Source organism: Dermochelys coriacea, chromosome 16 (assembly GCF_009764565.3).
Source record: "Dermochelys coriacea isolate rDerCor1 chromosome 16, rDerCor1.pri.v4, whole genome shotgun sequence".
Classification (NCBI taxonomy): domain Eukaryota; kingdom Metazoa; phylum Chordata; order Testudines; family Dermochelyidae; genus Dermochelys; species Dermochelys coriacea.
This window is the reverse complement of record NC_050083.1, coordinates 11,582,468-11,610,184: the sequence shown is the minus strand read 5'-3', so window position 1 is coordinate 11,610,184 and position 27,717 is coordinate 11,582,468. Positions and strand designations below refer to the sequence as shown.

Below are 27,717 nucleotides of genomic sequence, written 5' to 3'. Positions count from 1 at the left end.
GCACAGCGCTATGTCTGGTGGGAGACACTCTCCTGCTGGACACAGCTACTGCCGCTTATTTAGGTGGTTTTATTATGTTGACGGGAGAGCTCTTTCCCATCAGCATAGAGTGGCTACATGAGCGCTGAACTGCTGTATGCTTGCTAGTGTAGACATGCCCTTAGATAGTAGCATCTGTTTTGTTGAGAGAGGAGTTGGTTGTCAGAAAATAGGGATTATTCCCTACGTAATGGGATTATTGATTTTCTTTTTGAATAGTCAGCTGACACATATAGAAGAGAGTTTGGTTTAATATCTCATTTGAAGAACATAAGAATGTCAGACTGGCCCTACTGGGTCAGACCAAGGGTCCATCTAGCCAAGTATCCTGTCTTCTGACAGTGGCCAGTGCCAGATGCCCCAGAGGGAATGAAAAGAACAGGTCACCATCAAGTGATCCATCCCCTGCCTCTCATTCCCAGCTTCTGGCAAACAGAGGCTATGGACACCATTTCTGCCCGTCCAGGCTAATAGCCATTGATGGACCTATCCTCCATGAATTTATCTAGTTCTTTTTTTTTAACCCTGTTATGGTCTTGGCCTTCACAACATCCTCTGGCAAGGATTTCCACAGGTTGACTGTGCATTGTGTGAAGAAATACTTCCTTTTATTTGTTTTACGCCTGCTGCCTATTAATTTCATTTGGTGACCCCTAGTTCTTGTATTATGACTTCTAACACTGAAACTCCCTTTTTTAGTATAAAAACTGCAGGGATTAGGTGTAATACTAGTAATCAGTACTTAGGTTTGATGTGGCACTTTTCATCTATAGATCTCAAATCCCTTTACAAAGTTGAGGAAGTATCACTGGGCTCGATCCTGCACTGTTCAGGACAAAGGGAGTTTTGCTATTGACTTCAATGGGAGCAGGAACATGCCCGTTATATAGATAGGGAAAGTATAGCACAGAGAGAGGAAGTGACTGGCTCACGGTCACACTGGGAGCCTGTGGAAGGGCAGGGAATAATAGCCAGGTCTTCTGACCCCAATCCAATGCTGTGTACATTGGATCTTGCCGCTTAAATCCTCAGGTAGGGTTTGAAGCCAGAACCTGAAGGTCCAGTGTGCTATTAGATAAGCCCTGCAGATAATTTCCACAGTCATGTGCTAACCTTCATTAACAAAATGGGTTTTAGACAAAGAATATATCCTGGTTTTGGTTGACATGTGTCCTTTTTTTAGGCTTTATTTATTCCAAACCACTTTAATGGTTACATTTTGGAAGACTCCCTTTCACAGAGACAGGACCACTATATCTCTTTTGTCTCCCCACAGTAGGGAATCGTTGCTTTTTCCAGTAAAAGCATTAAGCTGTGAAGAGGTGATGTGTGCTTACTTAGCTTTTAGAAGTGTGTTTTATTTTTGCTGAGCATTTAATAGTATTGAGACCTTTCTCTTAGAATATATTCTTGAGTGAGGGAGAGTCGGTTAAAGCAATCATTGTGGAAAAAATACTGACAGCAGCATGCTTGTCATTTTGTTGGAAGATGGAATGAAAATCTTTTTGTACACAAGTTCTTAATAGCATGAGTTGTGCTGAAACAATTTTATTTACTATGCATTTATATGCAATGCTACTGCACTCACGCAAGTGTAATGTGCCCCAGTGTAATCCTCAGCAAGCTGGACCTAAATTCTGTTGAAATGTCCCTGGATTCTGAGCTGCTTTGGTGCAGTAGGTTGGAAATTCTGCAAAAGCTTCATTTATATTAAAATATTGAGGTTCTGCATGAATTAAATATGAAAATAAATATATAATCAGTGCAGTAGCACCTTGTTGTTTTAATATCGAATTCAAATTATTTTAAGCGGTTTCGTTTTCAATATACTGTGAGGTTTTTTTAATTGACTGTTCATAATGTATTATTGAAATTGTTGAGGTGTGTGGTGGAGTAAACTGAAGCTTTTGTCACCTAGATAGGGGACAGCTGCGTCTGTTGACATCCAGGAGGCAGTTTGGGAGTCTAGGATAAGCACATTAGGGGGATGTTCCTGCTAAAATGCTCTGTAATTAATTTAGTTAATGTTGACACTTAAATTGTCATCTTTAGGTTTTGGTGTTAACACCCCATTGAGATAAATGAGACAATTTATACTTCTCAGAGCTATTTTTTCTGAGGAAAAACAACACTTCAATCTACATTTGGCTCACATTTTCAAGATTATCTTTGTGACTGGTTCTCCCCAGAGTGCCACCTGGAACTGGGGTACCACTGAGCCCTCTGACCCAGTAGCCTGAGCTCCCTCTCACACTGTGCTGCTGTGACAAGTTGCAAAGCTCTCCAAGCTTTCGCTTTCACCAGCATTCACACAGGTATGGACACATCCAGTTGAAGTTACTTGCAGGTGCTCTAGCCACCAGCCTAGGACCCCAGAGCAGTACCGTCCTGCCCTGGTCAAATCTGGCCAGTATATGGTTTAACACCCAGTCCGCCTCTCCCTCAATGTAAAGAGGAACATGCACACTTGTGATAACCAAGCTGAGATTTTCCCCAGACACCTTAGTCAAATGCACACTGGTTTGGATTAAAACATAAAATAAGTTTATTAACTACAAAAGGATAGATTTTAAGTGATTATAAGTGATAGCAAACAGATCAAATCAGATCACCTAGTAAATAAACAAAACTACAAACTGAGTTTAACATACTAGATAGGTAGGATATGAATTAGCAAATTCTCACCCTGAGTGATAAACAGGCTGGCAGATTCTTAAGGCACAAGCTGCCTTTGCTTTGCAGCTTGGGTTTCCCAGGTTTACATACACAAGCTAGAAATCCCTTTAGCCTGGGACCATCACTTCCACCAGTTCAGTCTTCATTCCTCAACTGCTTCCAGGTGTGTTGTTGTAGGGAGAGTGAGGTACCATCATGATGTCATTTCCCCCGCTTTATATCTTCTCCCCACTTGCTGGAAAGCTCTTTTGCTATGACCTGGGTCAAACAGTTCCCATGGTGTAGTGCTATCTCAGAGAGGTTTCTATTGTACACAGTTCCTGGGGTAATCCTTGTGCTTGTGTGCCATTAACATTGTTTGGCCTTTTTACTGTTGTACCTGAAAGACTCCTTATGGGTGTTTTCAACCTCACAACATGTGTTCAGTAACACATACCTAGCCAAACTTCATAACTTCACATATGATGATAGCACATACAATCCAATGAGATATGAATGTCTAGCAGGGCAAGACTTTTAGAAAGATACCTCACAAGGCATACTTTGTGCAAAACGTATCCTAATTATATAACAGTGGTGAATAAGGGAGTGCCAGGGTGTCTCAATCTTTATAACCATAAAGGCTAGATACCTGTTTTGTTTTGTTTTTTAAAACAAAATCTTAGATTCTATAGAACAATTCTATGGCAAGGAGTGGATTTTGCCACAATTTCCATGACTGAAGTATGATGGAATACACAGAGCCATCAATAGAGCACATTAGTGATACCTTTTGATATACTTTTCATAAGCTAGTGATTTTGATTTTCCTGAAAAAGAATTATTTAGAAGTTGGCCTGTAAAATATATCTACCCTGTTCAGAGTGACTTACAAATAATAGTTCTCAAAACTGCTAGAGAGGTGGCATAGACATAAAGGTTTATTTTCATCTTGCTATGTAGGGATTTGTTTATTTTATGCATTAAGATAAGTGTATGTTGAAAAACAATTATTGCTACTGTGGAATAGAGTCTTTATGGAAGCCTGATGTATAAAAGATGCTGTGGTAGGTAACACAGCAAAACATTTTAAAAGTTTTGAATTGAAACCTAAAAGAAATATTTAAAACTTTCTCATTTCTTCCTTCTGTTTAGTATAAACAGCTTGCAAACAGAGTTGAACAACATTTTTTTGTTGCGAAAACAACTGGAGGAAGATATTTTAGCTAATCGGAATCTACGGAAGGTGCTGGAGGATCAAATTAAGGACACAAAAAACAGAGGAGGTTTGTCTATGTGTGGTAACATGGCCCGGTCCTTTATCTTTTGCACACAAGAGAACCATTTTTATTACACTCAGTTTGTTGCGATTATGTAAAAACATTGAAAGTAGATAAAGGTTTAAAAAGATCTTTTGTCCGTTTTCTTACACTGATGATCATTTTGGAAATTTGTAACTGACTGGCTTGAGCATTCAGGGTATAGGGACAGCTTTTATCTTCTCCTGCAGCCAGTGTTAGTAATTCTGTGGCAATTCTGCTGCAGTGATCATTTCAAGCTGCCTACAATTTCATATCCACAGAATTTACTGTTCTCTGCGGAAGTCAAGGATCCCTGGCTTTGGATAATTTCATGGGCATGGGATCATTTCCTGGTGATGGAATCTAATTATTTCACCATATTTGATAAACAGCCTCTGTTTAGAGAAATGGATAGATTAGAGGGGAGATATAGCTCAGTGGTTTGAGCATTAGCCTGCTAAACCCAGGGTTGTGAGTTCAATCCTTGAGGGGGCCATTTAGGGATCTGGGGCAAAAATTGGGGATTGGCCCTGCTTTGAGCAGGGGGTTGGACTAGATGACCTCCTGAGGTCCCTTCCAACCTTGATATTCTATGATTCTATGATTCTTCCTAACATGATGTGCATTTTCAGAAGCAGAAAAAAAAATAGCCAGTTCTATTATGTTGGAATTTCCTTGAAGCATAATAGTACTTTTTAATACAGTAGACCCTCAGAGTTATGAACACCAGAGTTGCAAACTGACCAGTCAACCAATGGAACAGAACTTAGTTGTCTCTTTCCTACTCTAACCACTGGACTACAGCCTCCATAAATAAATAAATAAATAAAGTTTTACTGTGTACTCTGAGCTGTATTGGATATGAACCGGTGTTTCATTGTTTGCATAAACAAATCACTTAACGCAATTGTATAGGAAAGGAATAAGCAGCTATCTTCTATTCAGTCTGTTGAGCCAATGGCAATATAAAATTCACTAACTTTATTTAAGCTGGCTTTTACTATTGGGATTTACAGTTCATTTTCACAAAATTGTGGCTAAAACAGAATAACTATTCATGCCTTACTTTTCCTCACTGAAAATTACTTCTAAATGTAATGCTAAATATGCAAATTATAATTCAGAATTGGATTCACAGTGTATGCTGATAACCATAGAAAATACAGCATGTCTAGATGTCAGAGGCACAAAGGAATGTAAGGGGAAAGTTCTTTCAATTAAACAGAAAGCTTAGTGTTAGAAATGAAACATTTAACTCTATAGTTCCTACAGTTTTAGTAGTATGCACTTATTTTAAAAAGTCCTTATTTTGCATTTCTTTGTTGTATCCTCATGTAAAGGAGTAATGTATCTGAAATGATACCCACTCTTGGTTATTTTGACAGATGAAACCTTTTCTTTTTGTGGCGATCAAACATCTTATATGAGTATTTGCCTAGGAGAGCACGATCATTTAAACCTACAGGTAGACCATCTGTCTCTTGAAGAACTTAAAAAAAAGGTATAGATCTGTTTTATTATTTACTGTTTTTAATGGCGTAACTCTCCTACATTTATAGTTTGTTTCTGTCTCTCTCACACACAAAACCATTTTGATCATTTAGGTACAGTTGGGGTATTCTGAAAGTATTTAAAAATTCTCATCTGTGACAGGAGGTCAGACTAGATGATTTGGTGGTGCTTTCTGGCCTTAAACTGTATGGCTCTATATAAACCTCAAATACATTTTCTTATCTGTAAGCCTTCCAAGAGCAGAACGTTTCACAAATTCCTCCTTAATAATAATAAAAGGTGATGGTGATGATTGTTATGATTTGCACTTCTATAGCTCATTCCATTCAAGGATCTCAAAGTGCTTTGACAAATTTGATGTATTAAGATTTCCAATATCCGTGTGAGGTAGACTAGAATTATTATCTGCATTCTGTAGAAGGAGAAAGTGAGACACAGAGAGATTAAGTGACTTGCGCAAGGTGACACATCAAGGCTGTGACAGGGTACAGAACCCATACCTTCCTCTCTCCTCATCCTGTGCTTTAACCATTAAACCATGCACGGGTTCATCCTAAAGAATGCACAAACATGTGGACAAGGGGGATCCAGTGGGCATAGTGTACTTAGATTTCAAGAAAGCCTTTGACAAGGTCCTTCACCAAAGGCTCTTACATAAATTAACTTGTCATGGGATAAGAGGGAAGATCCTTTGATGGATTGAGAACTGGTTAAAAGTCAGGAAACAAAGTTAGGAATCAATGATAAATTTTCAGAATGGAGAGGGTAACTAGTGGTGTTCCCCCAGGGTCAGTCCTAGGACCAATCCTATTCAACTTATTCATAAAAGATCTGGAGAAAGGGGTAAACAGTGGAGTGGCAAAATTTGCAGATGATACTAAACTGCTCAAGATTGTTAAGCAGACTGTGAAGAACTTCAAAAAGATCTTACAAAACTAAGTGATTGGGCAACAAAATGGCAAATGAAATTTAATGTGGATAAATGTAAAGTAACACACATTGGAAAAAAAAAAACCAACTATACATACAATATGATGGGGGCTAATTTAGCTACAACTAATCAGGAAAGAGATCTTGGAGTCATTGTGGATAGTTCTCTGAAGACATTCACACAGTGTCCAGAGGCAGTCAAAAAAGCGAACAGGAAGTTAGGAATCATTAAAAAAGGGATAGAGAATAAGACAGAGAGTATCTTATTGCCCTTATATAAATCCATGGTACGCCCACATCTTGAATACTGCTTACAGATGTTGTCTCCTCATCTCAAAAAAGATATACTGGCATTAGAAAAGGTTTCAGAGTAGCAGCCGTGTTGGTCTGTATTCGCAAAAAGAAAAAGAGTACTTGTGGCACCTTAGAGACTAACAAATTTATTTGAGCATAAGCTTTTGTGAGCTACAGCTCACTTCATCGGATGCATTTGGTGGAAAATACAGTGGGGAGATTTATATACACACATAGAGAACATGAAACAATGGGTTTTATCATACACACTGTAAGGAGAGTGATAACTTGAGATGAGCCATCACCAGCAGCGGGGGGGGGAAGGACGAAAACCTTTCATGGTGACAAGCAAGGTAGGCTATTTCCAGCAGTTAACAAGAACATCTGAGGAACAGTGGGGGATGGCGGGGGGAGAAATAACATGGGGAAATAATTTTACTTTGTGTAATGCTGCCCCCCAACCTGAAGCAAATACTCACCAGCAACCACACACCACACAACAGAACCACTAACCCAGGAACCTATCCTCGCAACAAAGCCCGTTGCCAACTTTGTCCACATACCTATTCAGGGGACACCATCATAGGGCCTAATCACATCAGCCACGCTATCAGAGGCTCATTCACCTGCTCATCTACTAATGTGATATATGCCATCGTGTGCCAGCAATGCCTCTCTGCCATGTACATTAGTCAAACTGGACAGTCTCTACGTAAAAGAATAAATGGACACAAATCAGACGTCAAGAATTATAACATTCAAAAACCAGTTGGAGAACACTTCAATCTCTCCGGTCACTCGATTACAGACCTGAGAGTGGCTATCCTTCAACAAAAAAACTTCAAAAACAGACTCCAACGAGACACTGCTGAATTGGAATTAATTTGTAAACGATACAATTAACTTAGGTTTGAATAGAGACTGGGAATGGATGAGTCATTACACAAAGTAAAACTATTTCCCCATGTTTATTCTCCTGCTCCCCACCCCCCAGTGTTCCTCAGACGTTCTTGTTAACGGCTGGAAATAGCCTACCTTGCTTGTCACCATGAAAGGTTTTCGTCCTTTCCCCCCCTGCTGCTGGTGATGGCTCATCTTAAGTGATCACTCTCCTTACAGTGTGTATGATAAAACCTATTGTTTCATGTTCTCTGTGTATGTATATAAATCTCCCCACTGTATTTTCCACCAAATGCATCCGATGAAGTGAGCTGTAGCTCACAAAAGCTTATCCTCAAATAAATTTGTTAGTCTCTAAGATGCCACAAGTACTCCTTTTCTTTTGGCATTAGAAAAGGTTCAGAGAAGAGCAACTAAAATGATTAGGGGTTTGGATTGGGTCCCATATGAGGAGAGATTAAAGAGGCTAGGACTTTTCAGCTTGGAAAAGAGGAGACTAAGGGGGGATATGATAGAGGTATATAAAATCATGAGTGGTGTTGAGAAAGTGAATAAGGAAAAGTTATTTATTCGTTCCCATAATATAAGAACTGAGGGCCACCAAATGAAATTAATGTGTAGCAGGTTTAAAACAAATAAAAAGAAGTTCTTCTTCACACAGTGCACAGTCAACCTGTGGAACTTCTTGCCTGTGGAGGTTGTGAAGACTAGGACTATTACAGGGTTTAAAAGAGAACTAGATAAATTCATGGAGGTTAAGTCCATTAATGGCTATTAGCCAGGATGGGTAAGGAATGGGGTCCCTAGCCTCTCTTTGTCAGAGGGTGGAGATGAATGGCAGGAGAGAGATCACTTAATCATTGCCTGTTAGGTTCACTTCCTCTGGGGCACCTGGTGTAAGCCGCTGTCAGCAGACAGGATACTGGGCTGGATGGACCTTTGGTCTGACCTATTATGGCCATTCTTATGTTCTTAATATCAAAGTCCTTGGCAAATATATATTAATGAAATCTCACATCAGTCATGGCCAGTGAAAAGATAGCTGAGTATTAATAGATCTACCATTAAGATTGTTTAATTGAAACACAGAAAGATTAAGTGATTTGTCCAAGATCATACAGAGAGTCAGTGGCAGAATCCAGATTGACTCTCAGTCCTATGCTCAGACCATTAGACCATGCCCCCTGTATCTCTGAAGTATATATATGGCTCTAAATTTGGGCGTACTTATTAACAAAAGACTTTGATACACTAGGTGAATATAGGTTGTTAATGTCTGCTAAAGTGTTTTGGGACCTGATTCTCCACTCTGGTTTGCTACTTTTACATAAGTGCAACTCCATGAAGTTATATTGGCATAGAAATGGTAATAGATTGGAGAATCAGACTCCTTATTTTTTAATGCTTTTCACTGAATGCTGCTGCTTTGTTCCTATAACACAACTTTCACTTGCATCAAAATAACCTTTTCCCCAGTCAACCTGCAGGCATGATAGAATCTGAACTTTTTTCTTGCTAGTGAATTTTGAAACCTGAGCTTCACGATTGAAGTCTTCCAAATTAGCATTCCTTGAACACTAGCTTCTAATATATTTGTATAATGTTCCTGGTTCAAATGCATGCAGTCCCTTGGGCAGAGATGGAAGCATTACGCTTTACTGGAAGTAACTAACATTTTAATTCTGAAGTTTAACATATTGTATAGTGTTGTTTAAAGAAATTTAAATCTCTCTGTTTTTTTATGTATTAGGAAGAGCTTTATAGTTTCTGATTGTTTCCCTGTGTGTATTTAGGTTGCTGAACTCATCTTGATGGTTAAGGACCTGCATTCAATTAACCAAGAGCTGAAGAAAAAACAACTTGGACTCTCCAGATCAGAGACTCAGGAGAAAGAGACACTGAAAATATTAAACCAGAATGAGGTAGGATCTCTATATTAAAATATTATGCCTAATTTTCAGTTGCGCTGCACCTTGCTTGGTCACTTATATCAGTGCAAAGCTGGTGTAAAACACTGCTAGATCAGACTGCTAATATTTTATACTCCACTTTAAAATGATATAAATAATTGTACAAGGTGCAGGGCAGCTGAGTATCAGGCCCAAAGTGTTTTTAGTGTTCAGCAATATTTGCAATTGATTTTTCAAAAAACAACATATATTTTAAAATATTAATTGGCTCTATGGTCTGTTTATTTTATAAATTTGCAGGTAGGAATGGTTGATCTTATTTTTCGAAGAAAGTTGCAACCTCCATAACATTTAGGTATCAGTCAGTGGTTGCTTTATGCATTCCTCAGCTATCTGAGAACTGTTCTCACTTCAATGTGTAGTCCTATTAGGGTGTAGACCATATCTGCTCCATCTCTGAGGCCACATAGGTCTCTCTGGCAACAAAATTGGGGTGGTTCCACTATGCACAGAGGAGAGGAACTTGTGTTTCAGGGACTGGTGCAACATAGAGCAGTGTACAAAGAAGGAGGAAGAGTTGTAGAAGATTGGGCTGGTAGATGTGCAGGAGAATGACCATTGGGTCCTCTGTTCTTTTGCCTGTGGCTGGGGTGTATTAGGAGTAGGACTGGGGGCAGGGGGGAGGAGAACATTCGGCAAATAGCAAATTTACCAAAAAATGCATTTCTTAAGGTGCCAAAACTATTTGTGAATTTGTGTCAAATTTAGCAAGTAGTTTCTGCTGGAAAAAAACCCTGAAAACAAACTTTTTGGAAATGTTGAAGTGGTTCATTTTGCTATTTTGTTTCAAATTGACATTTTTGAAACGATGGAATTTCAAACTGACATTTTCTAAATGAAATGTCATTTCAACCCAAACAAAAATGTTCTGTTTTTTGTTTGTGAGTAAAGAAAATACACAATCTAGTTTCCATTCAAAACTAGATTTTATTTTTTTTTATTCTGCCATCAAACTGAAAAATCAATTATTTGCTCACTAATTAGGACTGCTTCAGCAACGGGGCTGAAGTACTCTATGCATAGCAGCTTCACAGTCCGATGGAAAAGATTCTGGATATTGGGTCCCTATATTTGTTGTGTTATACAAGAAGATAAGGGAAATAGTGTACATGTCCAGTTCACTTCCATGGCTTGTCATAGATTATTCTTGCTTTAAATGCTATTGCTAATACCTTTCTTTTGCTTCTTTAATTTCTCTTTCCTTTGCACTACGTGCTGAATGATAATGAGATCAAGAGCAAAAGGAACAATGAGTGTGACCAGCATGTTCTATCTTGAATTTCTAAATCTGTTTAAACCAAAGAACAGAAAATACAATGTTTAAATAATATGTTTCAGTTGTATTTAGGTATTGAACTCATTTGAGGGCAGTGTGGCATGTATTGCCTAGGTGCTGCATAGATCCCTGGGCAACACAGGATGAGTTTATCATGTATGCTGCAGATGAATTGTAAAGACAATTATCAAAATTCAGACTAAATTTCCTTTCTTTTTATCATTTAAGTCAGGCCTCTCAGGTTACTTTTAATTTAAATGTATTTTTAATTATAGATTAAAGGTACTGCTTTAGGTACTCTTGGGATAACATCCATTTTAAAAAAACAGTTAACTTGCAGATTTATAGACTAACTAGGTTAGCACTGAAAGTCTAGTGGGTAAAATATAAATTTTAAAAATGGGGGTTAGTACATATATATTCATATTTCCAGCAATTTGCTTAGCAGTCCTGTAGAGGGCACTGCCCCCGCACTGATTCTACATTTGATGCCAGTAGCAGCACTGGTATGCGCTGAGAATATCAGAGCCAAGAATATTGTTCCTCCTGTGCTTGTCTTGGTGCAATTGGAACATGAAAGGCCATTCACTAAAGAATTGTATACATGGACCTAGCTTTAGAATAAACAAGAGAGAAATTTGTAAAATAACCTGTGTATAAAATGCTGGTAAAGGCCAGGAGGCAAGTAAAAAATACTATTCAAGCCAGTGCCAGAGTGACTAAGGTACTATTGAATCCCAAAGTTAAAGGCTCAGCAATCCAGTGTGTTTCATTTTAAAGGTTTTTATGGGCCATATAATCAGTCCTGTTAGTAAAAGACCAGCTTCATGATTCTGGGCTATGGGCCATGATTGGTGCATTTTTACAAACTAAAAATAAATGAGAAAAATACTGGATTCTGCACTGGTATCTGTTAGCATGCACTGCTAAGAAGACGTCAGTGTCTGTCCTACGTATGAAATTTGGCAGGATGTAACAAGATATAGCCCTCTTGGGTGCTTCTTAAAATGTACAAACCTTTCTTTTCTTTAACAAAACTGGAGTTCAGACCAGATAAATCTGCACCTTAGATCCTCTGCAAGGCGTCTTTCAAAAGACTGTCAGCCCTGAGTAGTCTGTTTCTTGGTTCCAAGTGGTGGTGATGTAAAGATAAAAGGACTGTTTTTGCACTGCCCTCTGAACATCTGCTTTCTGTGAGAGAAGCAGCTTCTCCAGCCTTCAGGGCTCCAGGGATCTTTGCAATCCAAGCATATCAATGGTTCATTTACGAAAAACATTCAAGGTTTTCAGTCTCTAAGGAAATATTTTAAATAGGCAGCTTATTCTCAATAGATTTCCTTCTGGCGTTAAGCCACTTATTTTCTTTTAATATTTTGTTGAACATTAGATTGTATTCCTTGGAGTACAGAAAGTTTCTTTTCAATCACTGAGACTTTAGCAGCAAAAGACTCAAATTGCAGCCAGTTGCTGTAATGCTATACTACAGTCTGTTTAGTGTAAATGTTAATAGTTTAATTGTGAGCAGCATGACTTATGGATTCGCATATTGGCCTGGCAAGGGGGATATACCCCTGAAAATGATGCTGATTACTAAAAGATAGTTGTTCTGTGTTGGAAGCTGTATAAATCAGGTAAGTATGAGCATAAATGAATTAACTAGCTTTAAAAATAAGCTTGGTCCTAAAGCCTCATTTTGAAAATCAGACCCTGGCTATAAATTTTTGGATGCTATAATTAGCTAATATTTTCCAATTTTTTAATAATCTGTGAGTAAGCTTAGTGTCCATTGAAGTTAGTGGCTACAGTCAGACAAATTACAAGCTTTTCCAAAGCACAACTTTGACTCTACATCACAGTCCTGATATGTAGCATCCCTGCTACTCCAGTTCTGAGACTGCTGAAAATGGGAATTTGGATGAAAATACCAAATTAATTCAAACCTGAGACCCAAAGCAAGAGTTGAATATAGGGCTCTAGAGATAAAGGGAGAACTACTAATATACTGCACCATCCAGCTCCCACTATTATTTTGTTTCTTAAATTAATACTTACAATTCATCCGTAAACAAAAGTAGTGTGGCTTATTTTGCTGGGAGGTAGAAGGCAAAAGTGCTTTTCTCATTCACTGCTAAATATATACATGGTAAGCAAGTCACAGTAAGAAACCCACTTATATGCTCCCCACTGCTCATAGAGAAAAGATGTGCACACATCCCCACTACATCTGCAGAATTCTCTTAGTCTGAGACTGGATCCGTGTGCCTTGAGCCTTGTGTCTTCAGTGTGTGACGTCAGGGAAGCAGGTTTATCTCTTCACATCATAACCATTAGCACTGCCCTGTGTATGCATCGAGGCTATAAATTCAACATGCACTACTTTTGGTCATCAGCTCCTTTCCTCCCAATGTACCTCTAAAATGCTGTGTGCCCAAGGGCTCAATGAACAACTGCTCCCCTGGCTATGCTTAAGAATCTGCCTTTTTGTCTTTATTGAACTTAGGGTAATTTTTCTTTAGTCTAGGTCAGAAAGGAACTGACTGTTAGACACGCTAGTGTGATATTACTGCCTTTAAGGCATGTACGTTATAGCCTTGCTCCGAGACTAAAATCCTTGTGTAATAGAGCTATGAATCCACTCTCCCAATACTATGTATTGTCTGTAGATTAGACAGACAATACTACCTTCAGAAAATGCTACTTACAGGTAATAGATTCTCCTGTGTCTCATTTCCATTTCTTAATGAGCTTCCAGCACCAAAGTTCCTTTACAAAAATCTCTTAATCAAATTACTGAGAGGTGTTGCTGTAGAATAAGACTATATCAATACCACAGTATGGGCTAATTCTGCTGAAAGGCCCTAAACATTTGGTGTGTATGTTGCAAAAGCAGCATTACTGGGTATTTATAATCTGCCCAATGTTCTCTCTCTCTTCCCTGGCCTGAAAGCCATTCTAATCAGGAACGTAAATTAACAATATGAGGATTTGTGCGTTGAAACCATTGTTGAACTTAGATGTATATGAACAAAAACGTGGGCCAAAGCCTCTCCTGGACTTCTACTCTGAGGCACTGGTCACAGAATAGTGGAACGGCTTCACTGCAGCTTAGTTTCTGGGGAGCCAAGTTTTCGGTGGAAAACTCCGTCCTCGCTTTCCAGTTGCTGTGTAAGGGTTTCCTGCAGGGACTTGCCAGAATATTGCCCTTTGATGTAATCAGATTAATCATATTTAAATTAGTATTGTTGTCATTGGAACCTTTTTAGATGCCTTTCGACAAAAGATTAAATTCTGACGTCTGTTGCCTGAGGCAAACTGGCTGGGGGAGCTGAGCTGTGGAGGGGGAGCATTCTGCCTGCATGCCTCTGTCACTCCTGCTGTTGAATTCTAACAGGCACAATGCAAGGGGTTCCTGGCCTTGCTCCCAGGTTGGCTGGCCAGCCCTCTTGGAGGTTTGGAGTGCTACTGGGTAACGCTAGACAGTAGCTTTCCTCCGTTCTCTCTACTCATGGACTGCTAGTAGCAGCATTTTGACTGGGTGCTGATGGGGGTAGGACATGGGGAAAGAAGATGTTCTTGGCACCCTCATTTTCCCTACTCCTTCCCCGTGGTACATCAGTGAAGGACAAAGCAGTATTTAGCCTACAGTTTTCAGAGTAGCAGCCGTGTTAGTCTGTATTCGCAAAAAGAAAAGGAGTACTTGTGGCACCTTAGAGACTAACAAATTTATTAGAGCATAAGCTTTCGTGAGCTACAGCTCACTTCATCGGATGCATTTGGTGGAAAAAACAGAGGAGAGATTTATATACACACACACAGAGAACATGAAACAATGGGTTTATCATACACACTGTAAGGAGAGTGATCACTTAAGATAAGCCATCACCAACAGCAGGGGGGGAAGGAGGAAAACCTTTCATGGTGACAAGCAGGTAGGCTAATTCCAGCAGTTAACAAGAATATCAGAGGAACAGTGGGGGGTGGGGTGGGAGGGAGAAATACCATGGGGAAATAGTTTAACACAAAGTAAAACTATTTCCCCATGGTATTTCTCCCTCCCACCCCCCCCCCCACTGTTCCTCTGATATTCTTGTTAACTGCTGGAATTAGCCTACCTGCTTGTCACCATGAAAGGTTTTCCTCCTTCCCCCCCCTGCTGTTGGTGATGGCTTATCTTAAGTGATCACTCTCCTTACAGTGTGTATGATAAACCCATTGTTTTATGTTCTCTGTGTGTGTGTATATAAATCTCTCCTCTGTTTTTTCCACCAAATGCATCCGATGAAGTGAGCTGTAGCTCACGAAAGCTTATGCTCTAATAAATTTGTTAGTCTCTAAGGTGCCACAAGTACTCCTTTTCTTTTAGCCTACAGTGTAATAGTAAATCTTTTTATTGTTCTGCCCTGCTTAGCAAGAGGGTTATTTTTTTTGTTTTTTTGTTTTTTTTTTCATGAATGCAGGAAAAGATCATAAAATAGTAGGAAATAAAAATAATCATTTAATTGAAAAATACAGCAGGCACAATGGAAATATGGCTTGGGGAGGGGGAAAGGTGTTTGCAGAAAGGGGCTAAGTTAGCATTTTTGTACAGTTCAGAAAGATGTGCAGCAGTGAGGGAATGTAAACATTCAGATTTCAGTGTACTATGTATGAATTATTTCTGTTTTTTGTATTAACTCCCTTTTGATCTTACTGGATAAATCTAATCTAATGATTGTTACTTTGTATTACAGGCATTTTTTATTTTTCTTTTAAGACATGTCACTGACTTATTTATGCATGTTTCATACCACATTATTTTTGTGCTACATTTTCACATCGTTCCATACTTTGTATAGTTTCTTGAAAGAACAGAGGAAACCATGACTCAAGCTGGAGATTTTGACAATAAGAATGCAGAGAGCTGTCAACGTTCTGAGAGGACCAGTGAGGTAGGATTGTGTCAATATCATTGTATAATAGTTTTACCAGAGAGTTACATGTTCTGGGTGCACAGTTACAGCTGTTTAACTTGATATATTACAGCTGGATTTCTTTTTGCTGTATGTTTAGAGTATACAAGTCTAGTCTCTGCAATTCCCTGTAAGCGGGTAGAGTCCCCTCCATGCTCTGAACAGAGGATACTCTCATTGGTTATAATGCAAACACCTTTTCCTGTTTGATTTTTTTCTTAGCATAAATAAATTATAAACATCAGCCTAAAGTTTGTCTATTCCTAGGTTTTTCCCTGCAGGATCTCCTCTGTCCCAGTCCCTAGTTCCCTTTGATCCAGACTGATACTCGGCCTCTCTTAAAGGGCCTGATCCCAAGCCCCTTAAAGTAAGTGGAAGTTTTTTGATTGTCTTTAGTGGTCTGTGTAATCAGGCCCAGAGCTTGGCTGGAGTTAGTAAGATCTTCCTGCTGTTATGACTGAGCAAAAATTACTGTACATCTTTGTATAGGTTTCAAACACCTGATGTCAGGGTGACTCAACAGAAAGCCTCCATTCCTGTGCAGGGTCCTAGAATCTGACATCCTTTTTTACTGGCATTCAAACGAGATATCGTATATCGTGAAAAACACATAACTAAGATAAATACTCTGTTTTCTGTTCAGTTCAAAATGGTAATATTTAAAAAAAAAAAGACAATGTGATGTGCCTCAAAATTTATAACTTCTACATATCCCTACTTATCTAGGCATGTCCTCAGTTGCCTTTGGATCATCATCTTGATCTGGATATGCAGGTAAATGATACAATATAAATAGCCTCTCATTATGTGTGGAGAACCTTGTAGTAGGTACATAATTAAATCTCTCATTGCTAATGGCTCCAAAGTCAACAGGGTTCATCATGAATGGGCCCAATCTAAATTGTATTGAAATAAATGGAAAGACTCCCACTGATGAAAATGAGAGTTGCATCATGCTCCATGTGTGGATCTGTGGAGCTTACTAATTCGGAGAAAAATAGCTCTGCTTCATGAAATAGTCTTTACAGATATTAAATGTGCCATGCTTTGTAACCTTTGGAACCATTAAAAACACTGGTTTCAGAGTAGCAGCCGTGTTAGTCTGTATTCGCAAAAAGAAAAGGAGTACTTGTGGCACCTTAGAGACTAACAAATTTATTAGAGCATAAGCTTTCGTGAGCTACAGCTCACTTCATCGGATGCATTTTTACATGAAAATGCATCCGATGAAGTGAACTGTAGCTCACGAAAGCTTATGCTCTAATAAATTTGTTAGTCTCTAAGGTGCAACAAGTACTCCTTTTCTTTTTATTAAAAACACTAAAAGCTTAGTTTTTTTGAGCGTGCATCAGAATGTTCCAAACCATAGTTATGAAATGGCCTTTCTTAACTGTCATGGTCTGAGTAGTTACAGAACCAGCTCTGATCCTTAGTCATTCCCTTTTTGCTGAGTTCTTTAACCAGATTGCCTCTGCAGATTTGCACTGGCCTCTGTATTTCCCACTTCTTCACAATCTTATACTTAGATTTCATCAAGGTGGAGAGGTATTGAAGGAAGTTGATCAGGGAAGTCTTTTATTACTGCAGTTTGGAATGTGTGGGTTGCTAACTGTTGTACCCTCTAATGGTTTCTACTGCTTTTGGTAGTTCTGTGGCTTCTGAGATAAGTTGTACAGCTGATTCATGCTATGGCAATATGTATGGAGAGTTTTAGAGGCAACTAACCCAATTTTACACACACAAGAATGGTAATTCTAAACACTTCAGATGACATTTTGCCCTTGGACATTCATACTAACTGGCCTGCACATGGGAATCTGAGGGCAGAATTTTATATTTAAAGACACGTGATTCAAATGTGAACTAATCTTGGAATGAATTACAACGTGGGGGCCACATACCAACAGCTTCATTAGCCAGGAGAGCATTCATAGATAAACACCATCAGGGAAATCTACTTACCGCTAAACAACTGATCTCTATGAATTAACCATATCAAATTGATGTTCATTAGTTCCTGTATTAATAAACAGTAAGTTGAATGTCTGTGACTGCTTTATAATGTAGATTAAGACCATCAAAGATTACAAACCCTGATTATGAAAAGATTGCAGCCCTGAACATAATAGAACTGCATACCTGCCTAATAAGAAAACATTTGCAATTTTTTTCCCAGCAGATAACTCCTTCAGACTATTCAGATGGTGTCTGCAAAGATAGACATTATAGGAATCCAAATAAGCCTCGGTTTGAACATGATATAGCTGGCAAACACTTCGGCAGAATAGAGATGAGTGAACATGAAGCAGAAGAGTTGAGCCTGCTCACATCTCTTTTAAATGAAAATGGAACATCTGTACTTGAATCTAGGTAAGCCTGAGGGATAGACACTGCTTTTGACAGTATTTCTATTTGAGGAGAGAATAAAGTAATTTTGCTAAAGTGAATTTAGATAATGGCACTGTCTAATTTACCTGAGAGATTGGCAAGGCTCCTTCAGAGCCATTTCAGTCTATCATACAATTAAGTAATTACGAAACATGCTATCAGTAGGAAGACATCCTTATGAAAAATCCATTACAAGAAAATTTTCTCTAAAGGTATTGCTTCATAGAGCCTTAGTATGGGAACTGATGGGACTGGTAGTGTTAAAGGGCTAAAATAATAATACTTTGTGCTTTTTTTTTTTTTATCCAAGTATCTCAAAGCATTCTACACACAGTGAATTAAATGGAAAAAAAAACCCCAAACCCTGCAATGGTGTAAGAAAGTTGTGTGTGAGAAACTGGGGAGAAGTGACTTGCCCAAGATTATTCAAGGATGATAGAGCAGCCTATATAATCCCTTAGTTCTGATTCTTAGTCCCCTGCTTTTAAATATGCCACTAGACAACATTGCATCCTTCAATAGGAATTTCTTTAACCCCTGTGGCCTTAAGCTGGAAGCTGTGGCCCTAGAGTCTGGTGGGAAATAAAATAATGCCTTTAACTGCAAGTACCTTTCACTATAGCCGACTGATCGGTGAGCTTGTTTTGCTTGCTTGTGAGAATACTTGTTTTTACTGACATCACTGAAAAGGAAGTTTACGGCTCTGACTGTTTTACAGCAGCATCATTCCTTTAGCTTTTTCAACAACACATTAAATCTCTTTTAAAAAACTGCCACCAAAAGCAAGAGTTTTAGAAGAGGGTATTTTTAAATAGAATTTTTTTCAAATATATGTAATTTAACGTTAAATAAGAGCAGATGGTCCTCCAATGGTTCTCTGGCTACATTCACTCTCAGAGCTGAGGTGAACTTCATGAGTCACTCAGTCTGCCCTTGTGCAGTTCACTTCAAATAGAGACCCTCAAGTGAGTTACAGCTTTGAATTCATTCCACAATCTTACAATGTTGTGTATAGAACTCTCCATGCTGTCCTTTTACTGTAGTTGGTCACACAGGAAAATCTACCGAGAAAAGACTGCTAGAAATAATTGCCTGTTCCTCAGCATGCACCCCCAAAAGAGCAGTAAAGATACAATGTTAATAATAATGTTCACTTCATCTAAAGATTTCAAAGCACTTTACCAATACAACTGATTGATAAAGGTTCACAGCATCCTTGTGAAGTAGGTAAGGATTATTATCCCCACTTTACAGATGGAGAAACTGTGGCAGAAAGAGGTGAAAATGACTCATTCACAGTGAGTAGCTGAGTTGGAACTAAGGCCATGTCTGCACTAGGAACACTTTATGGGACAAAGCACTCCTGCTGTTGGAACTATACTGGCAAAGCTGTGCTTTGTACAGGTATAGTAAAACCAGCCCCCATGGGTGAAACACGCTGTACAACAATTATTTCTTTCAGAGGTCATCAACATCATTCCTTTAGGAAACCAGGAAATGTTTGTGCAGAGTGATGTGAACTACCTTCTTCATGCAATGTTCTCAGTGGTCCCACCTCCAGGAGCTCAAAGCCCAAACACTGATCCATCATGTGGCAAGGCATTAAACTGCCTATAAGCAGCTACACAAGCCCCAAATCTGTCTTTGGAAATCTGCATTTGAAATCAGTTCTACAGTTGAGTCTACTCAACCAGTCCTATGTTTCTACATTACTATTCAAGCCAGCCAAGAAACATAAATGATTGTAGTCATCAAGAAAATACTGAGTGGCAGATGAGACAATATTCCTGTCTTAAAAGATGAATATATAATGTTGTTTTATTTCTTAACCTTACTTAAAAGTCTGGTAATGAGCAATTCTTTCACAATCATCTTTAGCACTCTTGTGTGTAATCTTTTCTGTGTCCTAGTATAAATTACCAGATTGACTATGATGAGCCTGTGCTGTTGGGTAACTTAATTCTCATTAATGATATTAGATACCAGAAAAAAAGACATAAGCATAGTTAGCATCCTCCATTTCAAATGCCAGCTGTATAAATGCAGTTGTTTTTAAATGCCTGTTTATATGTTTAGCGGCACAAACAGTTCTTGATTGAACACATGAAATCAGCTGTAGAATTTGAGGGTTGTTTATAATCTAATGTCCCTTGTGTAGCTTCTCTTTCATCTTAAAATCTAGCTTTCCAAACTTTGGCCCCTGGTCCACTGGTTATCTGTGGAACACTTGCTGATGGTCTGTGGAGGGCAAGGCTGTCACATTCTACTGGCTGCTCCTGCTTTTTTCCAGCTTCTGCATTTTATTAAAAGACAGCTGACTATATATGAAGGCCCAGATTTTCGAAAAGAACTCAGCACCCAGCAGCTCCCTTGTTTCCAGTAGGCACATCATTAAGATGCCTATAAGGGAGGGTAAGATCTTGAAAATCTGGCCCTACATACCTTCCTGATTTTATTTTATGTAAGCAATTGCTGTGGTTTCCACAGGTTTGTTATGTGATCACAAATAGGAGGATGGGATGTGATCTGCATGATTATAAATGGGAGGGGGAAATGTCCACAGGAGAATCTCTCTATGAAAAAGTTTGAGAAGCTCTTCCCTAAATCTACTGGAAAGTAAAATGAAATCTCCTAGGAGTATACAGTATATCATGGCTCTACAAAAGTGTTCCTTAGGAGGTGTTCTTGTTTCCTTAAACAAAAAAGCAAAACACATGGTTTTTTCTCTCTCTCTCTTCCTGGATAAAGCAGACAAGAACAAATGAAAATTGTAATTGCACTGTTAGATCATCTGAGCACAACTGAGCAAGAATGTTACAGTGAAGATATAGAGAATAAGGATGAAAACGATCTTAGGCAAATGGTTATTCAACTAAGAGTTGAACTGAGACATTTCAAGCAGGTCAATACGTTCTTAAAGCAGCAAGTAGAATTGAAATCAACTTTTGATGGAAAAGAGAGGCTTTATCCAGATACAGCTCCACAGGTTAATAAGGATATTGAATTGTTAAAAGTGGAATTGAAAGATACAGCTACACAAACAATGACTATGGAGGGTAACGTCATGAGACTCAAACATGAAGGCAAAAGAGGTGCCTCAGAAGAAAAAACAAAATACTCAAGATTAAATGCAGAACCTCAACAAGAAAATGTATATAAGAAGGATGAGCAGCATGAGAGACTTTCTGTTGCAAGTAGAACAAATAAAGTAAGTTTATTTGAGATTTCCTTTATAACAGTTAAGGGCAAATATATTTTAGATAATTGTACTTGCTGTACAGTGCCTTTCATCCTATACTTCAGTGTGCTTTAGAAGTATTAATTAATTAAGCCTCAAATCTCCCAGGACTGGATACCAGTAAATATTGTATCAATTTTACAGGTGAATAAATTATGGCATGTGGGTCTTGATTTTCTACTGCCTTTTTACTTGGTATAGTTGTTCATGAGACTGTAAAGCAGGGATGGCCAACCTGAGCCTGAGAAGGAGCCTGAATTTACCAGCGTACACTGCCAAAGAGCCACAGTAATACGTCAGCAGCCCTCCCCATTGGCTCCCCACCTGCTCCCAGCACCTCCTATCCACTGGCAGCCCCGCTGATCAGCGCCTCCCCCTCCCTCCCGATCATGGCACGCAGGAGGCTCGGAGGGGGAGGGGGAGGAGCGAGGGAACGGCAGGCTCAGGCAGGAAGGGGTGGCGTGGGGGCAGGGCATGTGGCAGAGCCAGGGGTTGAGCAGTGAGCACCTCCCGGCACATTGGAAAGTTGGCGCCTATAGCTCTAGCCCCGGAGTTGGTGCCTATACAAGGAACCGCATATTAACTTCTGAAGAGCCGCATGTGGTTCCAGAGCCACAGGTTGGCCATCCCGATGTGTAAAGTGTTTGTGAAAGTATACCGTTCTGAGTTGGTACTGTTTTAAGTCTAAGCAGAGAATTAGGCCTGGAGAATTAAAGAGACTTGCCTAATATCTCACAACAAGCAGTCCCGAGTCCCAGTCCTCTGGTTTAATTGAACTTTTTACATTGCCTCTTATTCTTAGACATGTACAGTCAAATTTTCAAAACTGGCCTCTAAAACAGTGAATACTCTAATTTTCGAGTGCAGACTACGTTTGCATGTGTAAGTCAGGTGTTGAACACCTAACTGCCTGATCTGCACATGCATATAGCTTATGGCTACAAAAATTGTGTATATAGTGGTGTGAAAAACTGTGTCTACAAAAATGTATACATGTATAGGGGCATTAGCAACTTTGGAAGCTGTGCTGAGGCCACTTTGAAGATTTAGCTCCTGGGCAACAGACAAGAACAGCTTTTGGTATTGTGGGCTACTAATAGAGAGTTTGTAATTCTGAATAGGGAGTAGCCTGTGTGTTTGTATTGATTAAGAGGTTTCTGTGGGGTAACAGTATGAGCAGCTTGTTGTTTTTTTCTGGATCAAGCCCTAACATGGATCTGAAAGAAATTCAGGGTCATTAACACAATTTAATAAAAAAAATGAGGAAGCGATCAGCATTGGATTTATTTTCCAACCTCCAAATGATACTGTGTTCATATGTATCAAACGCATTGAGTATATCATTAGGAAAACAGAACTTGCTTTTTATTATTTTAAATTGTGTAAAGACTATAATTGCTAGGAAATGAATGTGGAAAAATATTGCAGAATACCAAATAATAAAAGAAATTACAGCACTCATGATGCGGGTGGAGCAGTTACATAACAAAAGGAGTAAATCAGATGTATTTGAAAATATTATTATTGATTTTTATTATTATTGCATACAATTCTGTAGCATTCATCAGCATAGTGTGAGAGTTCTCAATTCTGAGATCTCACTGTTTCGTTTCTCCAATTGGGACAACTAGGACACATTTAGGGGAAAAAACAAACGGTGCCAGGATGAAAATGTGACAATAGATTATTATTTATTATAAGACTTAAAAAAACATCCAATGACACTACCACACCAGTGTTGGGGTGAAGAGAAGAGGAAATGAAGAAAATACCTTCTGGACTTTGTACAGCAGGTGTGGGCAAACTTTTTGGCCTGAGGGTCACATCTGGGTATGGAAATTGTATGGTGGGCCATGAATGCTCACAAAATTGGGGTTGGGGTGCAGGAGGGGGTGAGGACTCTGGCTGGGGCTCTGGGGTTGGGCCAGAAATGAGGAGTTCAGGGTACAGGAGGGGGCTCTGGGCTGGGGCAGGGGGTTGGGGCACAGGAGGGGGTCGGGGTGCAGGCTCCGGGTGGTGCTTACCTCAAGCTGCTCTTGGAAGTAGTGGCATATCCCTCCTCCGGCTCCTATGTGGAGGTGCGGCCAGGCAGTTCTGCGTGCTGCCCTGTCCTCAGGTGCTGCCCCTGGAGTTCTCATTAGCCGCAGTTCCCGGCCAATGGGAGCTGTGGGGGGGTGGCACTTGGGATGAGGGCAGCGCGTGGAGCCCTGGCTACCCCTAAATGGAGGAGCCAGCGGAGGGGGAACATGCTGCAGCTTCCGTGAGCCTTGGCACACGCGCACGGAGCGGTCTTTGACCCTGCTCCCCGGCTGGAGTGTGGGAGCAGAGCAAGCCCCAGACCCCGCTCCCCAGCAGATTAAACACGCTGGAGGACCGGATGTGGCCTCCGGCCTGCAGTTTGCCCACCTCTGTTGTAGAGGGTTGAGAGGATTCTCTGTGGAAAGAAACAGAGTTAGGGGAAAGGCACAGAGATCCAAAAGGGACTAGTGGTTAGAGAAGACAAATGAGATGAGAATATATTCCTCACAGGCACACACAGCGTAGACTTAACAGATATACTTTTAGATTAAAGGCCTTTACCAGTAGACAGTTAATCTGCCGTCTTGGTTCCATGCCCTAGAAGACACATGGCACAGCTTTGGATTCATAAACAGCACTTACCTTTAGAAAATTATAAGGGCCTGGGCCAGGAGGATATCTTATTTCCCTGGGACTGCTCAAATTCTTTGCAAGGATATTGCTGTCTTGTTTCCAAAATTACATAATATAGCTCTTAATTGGTATGCACAAAGTTTTCCTAGTATTTTTTTCCTGGTGATCTTGTTTATTCCCCCTTACCAAGTGTCTCATACCCATTGCCAAACCCCATGTTTTATTGCATCTATCTTTCAGAGCGATTTCATTTATCCATTCAAGAAATCCCGTATACCCATTCCATTAAAATCATCTAGATCATTAGGAAACATTCCTTTAACCTCCTGTACACAGAAGCCAGACATGCATCTGCAGCACCGGCTCATGGCACTTGATGAAGGTCTGAAGGAATGTAAAATACAAAACAGACAACTTCACAAAGAGTTATCTTTGAGTGGATCTGTAATTGAAAATCTGCAAGAGAAGCCCAAACAAGAAAGAGTATTGGTGAGAGGTAAATAAACATTTGCATTTAAAGAGCAGATAAAATAACATCTAGTACTGCTTGAAATATTTTCTTCTTTTCTTATAGAGGAAAAAAAAATCACTTTTACATATATACAATACTGCTTAATCTTACAATTTGCTTGGGGACAAATATATATCCTAAAAATATTTAGTGTTTTGGTTTTTTTTTTAGTTAGATTTGTCTTTGCAGCCAAAACATAATATAGCTTGGTATGCTATGAAAGTGCATGGTATATATATGGCATAAAATACATAATACATGATAGTCTCATAGCACATTTATATAAATATGGGTTACCTTAAATATTCTTTTATAGGATTCCAAACCTAATGGAAAACATGGAGAGATGAAAGTATAGATGTGCTGTACTTGTTCATGTCGCATATGTGAATATACCTGATTTTACCATTGGTCTGTCAAGGTGTCAAATGATTTTTTCCAGTTTAGTGAGATTAATTTAAATCTAATCATAAATAAAGTACCTATATTTGCAAAATATTACAAATTATAAGACAGTTGACAATATATGTTATATAAAGATGCAGAAAAAGTACATTTAGCTGTAAAATCAATAACTTGGGAGGGTGGAAAGGCATGGCTAGAGGGGAAGAGAGAAGTTTTAAGGATGTGAAATGAGAGAGAATCAGTTATGAAGTACGGTGTTTTCTACAAGGCAACAGCTGTGGAGTAGAAGGCTCTCTCCCCAACAGTAATAATGTTGTGGAAAAGGACAGTGATGACCCAAGTGCTTAAGTGAATATATTGGGGAGTAGAATTAGAACAAGGGACCCTATCCCACTCTTATTAATAATACTAATACTATGCTCTTATCTAGTGTTTTTCATCAATAGATCTCAAATCACTTTACAAAGGAGGTAAGCATCATTATGCCCATTTTACAGATGGGAAAACTGAGGCATAGATAGTGAAATTACTTACCCCAGGTCACCAGTAGGCCAGGAGCAGAACCCAGGTCTCCTGATTCCCTGTCCGGTGCTCTGTCAGCTAAGCCACAGTAATACCATGTACACAGTGCTTTCCTTTATTATTTATTTATTTTCATTAAAACTGACGAGAGTTTGTTCATTAACTTCAGAGGGAGCAGGATCTAGCCCCTGGTCTGTGAAGTAGGCAGGAGTAAAGTTCCATGGGGAATTGTAAGAATAAAAGTAGCGTAATATTGGATTCTGAAATGAAATGGAAGGCTGCAGTCCTTTTGTCCCCTATACTCAATTATTTTTGCATGTATGCCAGTATGGGTAGCAGCATTCTGCACTTGCTGGAATCCCAAGACCTGGTGCTCTCAGAGGTTGTGGAGAATGAAGTTAGAATCATTGCTTAAATTGGTGAAATTATTTATCTTCATTGTAAATGTACACAAAAAAGAAAAATAAAACACTAAAAATCAATTGAGTATATAATAAGTGTACTGACTGCTTGCATGTGTTCATCATGTGATGCAGAATTTTGTGGTAAGATCTTCATCTGGGGTAGAAAGCGTTGGACATTCAAATTTATAGTAATTATCTTGATAGTTAATTTATGTATTAGAAAAATATGTGCTTAGACTATTTCACATGATCTGCATATTTGTGTGTTTATGTTTACTACTGCAATTCTTTATATGACTTCCATTCTGAATTGTTGCAGTATCAGTTGTTTTACTATCCTACTTCTTTATTTTTAAAGTCACTTAGCTAAGTTTTTTCTTTACTTTTTTCCTTATATTTCTCTAGCTGAATCATTGGTCAGATTGGATTGCAAAGAGATCCAGGTGGATTCACAGGCTGTTGGATTTGATACTTGTGACAAGAATGAAAATAAGATGATCATGGATCAGAGAAACAGTCAAGGTAGAGCATGAACACAAAGTGATAATGAGAAAGCAGCACTATGAAAGCTATTAATCTTAAAATATATTGTCTTATTGTTTTCTATAAATAATTATAGATAACTGACTCTACTGTAGATAATTGCCCCTTTTTACCATTACTTGTCAGTTTTAAATATTATTTACTTAATTAGTATAGAATAATGGTCCCCAAGTTAGTGTCTTAAGGGTTATGTTTTCAGAAGGGTCATACGGATTTATGAGCACAGTTTCCAATAAAAAATAATGAGTTGTGTGCCTAACACTGTACTGCAAACCTCCTCAGTTCCTCTGATCCATTCGGTGAATTAAATATGTTCATTACTGTGCACTTGCCAAACTATTATGAAATGCAAGGAGGAAGCAATAGAATGATAGCATTCTGCTTATCTGAATGATTTGAAGGCATTTGGCTTAGTTGAAACCTAACTGAATCATTGAATGAAAATGTAAATGGGGTTAATTCCATGTACCATGTGCTTCTCCATAAACCATTTGTCTTTTTGAGAGGGCTTGAATCACCTCTTTATCTAGTTGCATACAGTGTACTGAGTAGGAGACTATTTCTGGAACTCTTACTCACATTAACTTTACTCACAGGTGTAGTCTCCCTGAAGCCAGTCAGTAAGGGATTGCAAGATATACATTTATTACCTGTGTGTGGTACATTAAAGTGTGCTAGCAGTTTCTGCTTTAGATAATGCCTTATGAAAAACCATAACAAGCATTCTAATTAAAAACAATATGACTTCCAATTTTTCTGTCCCCCCCCCACCCCCCATATTCTTTAGTATGTAGGACATTTATGTGAAGGCAGGATTATTGATCTTAAGAATTCATCTGATTTCGCTCTTTGTTCCTCACCTGAATTCACAATCTTTTGGGACATCTTAATCATTACAGCAAACAACTGCAAAGTCACAAAGGATGGTCTTTCTGGTGGAGAATAAGTAGGAGTAGCCAGTGAACTCTTAAGAAACATATCTTTTTCTTCTGCTCGGGATCTGCCCATGAATTCTGGTGCAATGAAGTTTTCTCAAGCATATTGCTGTCTTGTGACTCAATAGCATTTAGACAGGTTTCAGAGTAGCAGCCGTGTTAGTCTGTATTCGCAAAAAGAAAAGCAGTACTTGTGGCACCTTAGAGACTAACAAATTTATTAGAGCATAAGCTTTTGTGAGCTACAGCTCACTTCATGCATCCGATGAAGTGAGCTGTAGCTCACGAAAGCT

General features: G+C 39.0%; 1 protein-coding gene across 20 annotated transcripts in view; it reads left to right on the top strand.

The window, feature by feature from the left end:
• Positions 1-27,717, top strand: part of CDK5RAP2 (CDK5 regulatory subunit associated protein 2) — a 105,945-nt gene that overhangs the window by 42,920 nt on the left and 35,308 nt on the right. For 6 of the 20 annotated variants that reach the window (XM_038374377.2, XM_043498502.1, XM_043498507.1 and 3 more), the window contains exons 16-24: positions 3,850-3,980; positions 5,381-5,496; positions 9,425-9,553; positions 15,713-15,805; positions 16,553-16,600; positions 18,003-18,196; positions 20,963-21,422; positions 24,345-24,600; positions 26,352-26,468. In XM_038374377.2, coding sequence (XP_038230305.1) covers positions 3,850-3,980; positions 5,381-5,496; positions 9,425-9,553; positions 15,713-15,805; positions 16,553-16,600; positions 18,003-18,196; positions 20,963-21,422; positions 24,345-24,600; positions 26,352-26,468 — 1,544 coding nt within the window. The remainder of the gene's footprint in view (positions 1-3,849; positions 3,981-5,380; positions 5,497-9,424; positions 9,554-15,712; positions 15,806-16,552; positions 16,601-18,002; positions 18,197-20,962; positions 21,423-24,344; positions 24,601-26,351; positions 26,469-27,717) is intronic. The other 14 variants (XM_043498508.1, XM_038374379.2, XM_043498503.1 and 11 more) reach the window with 3 other exon arrangements.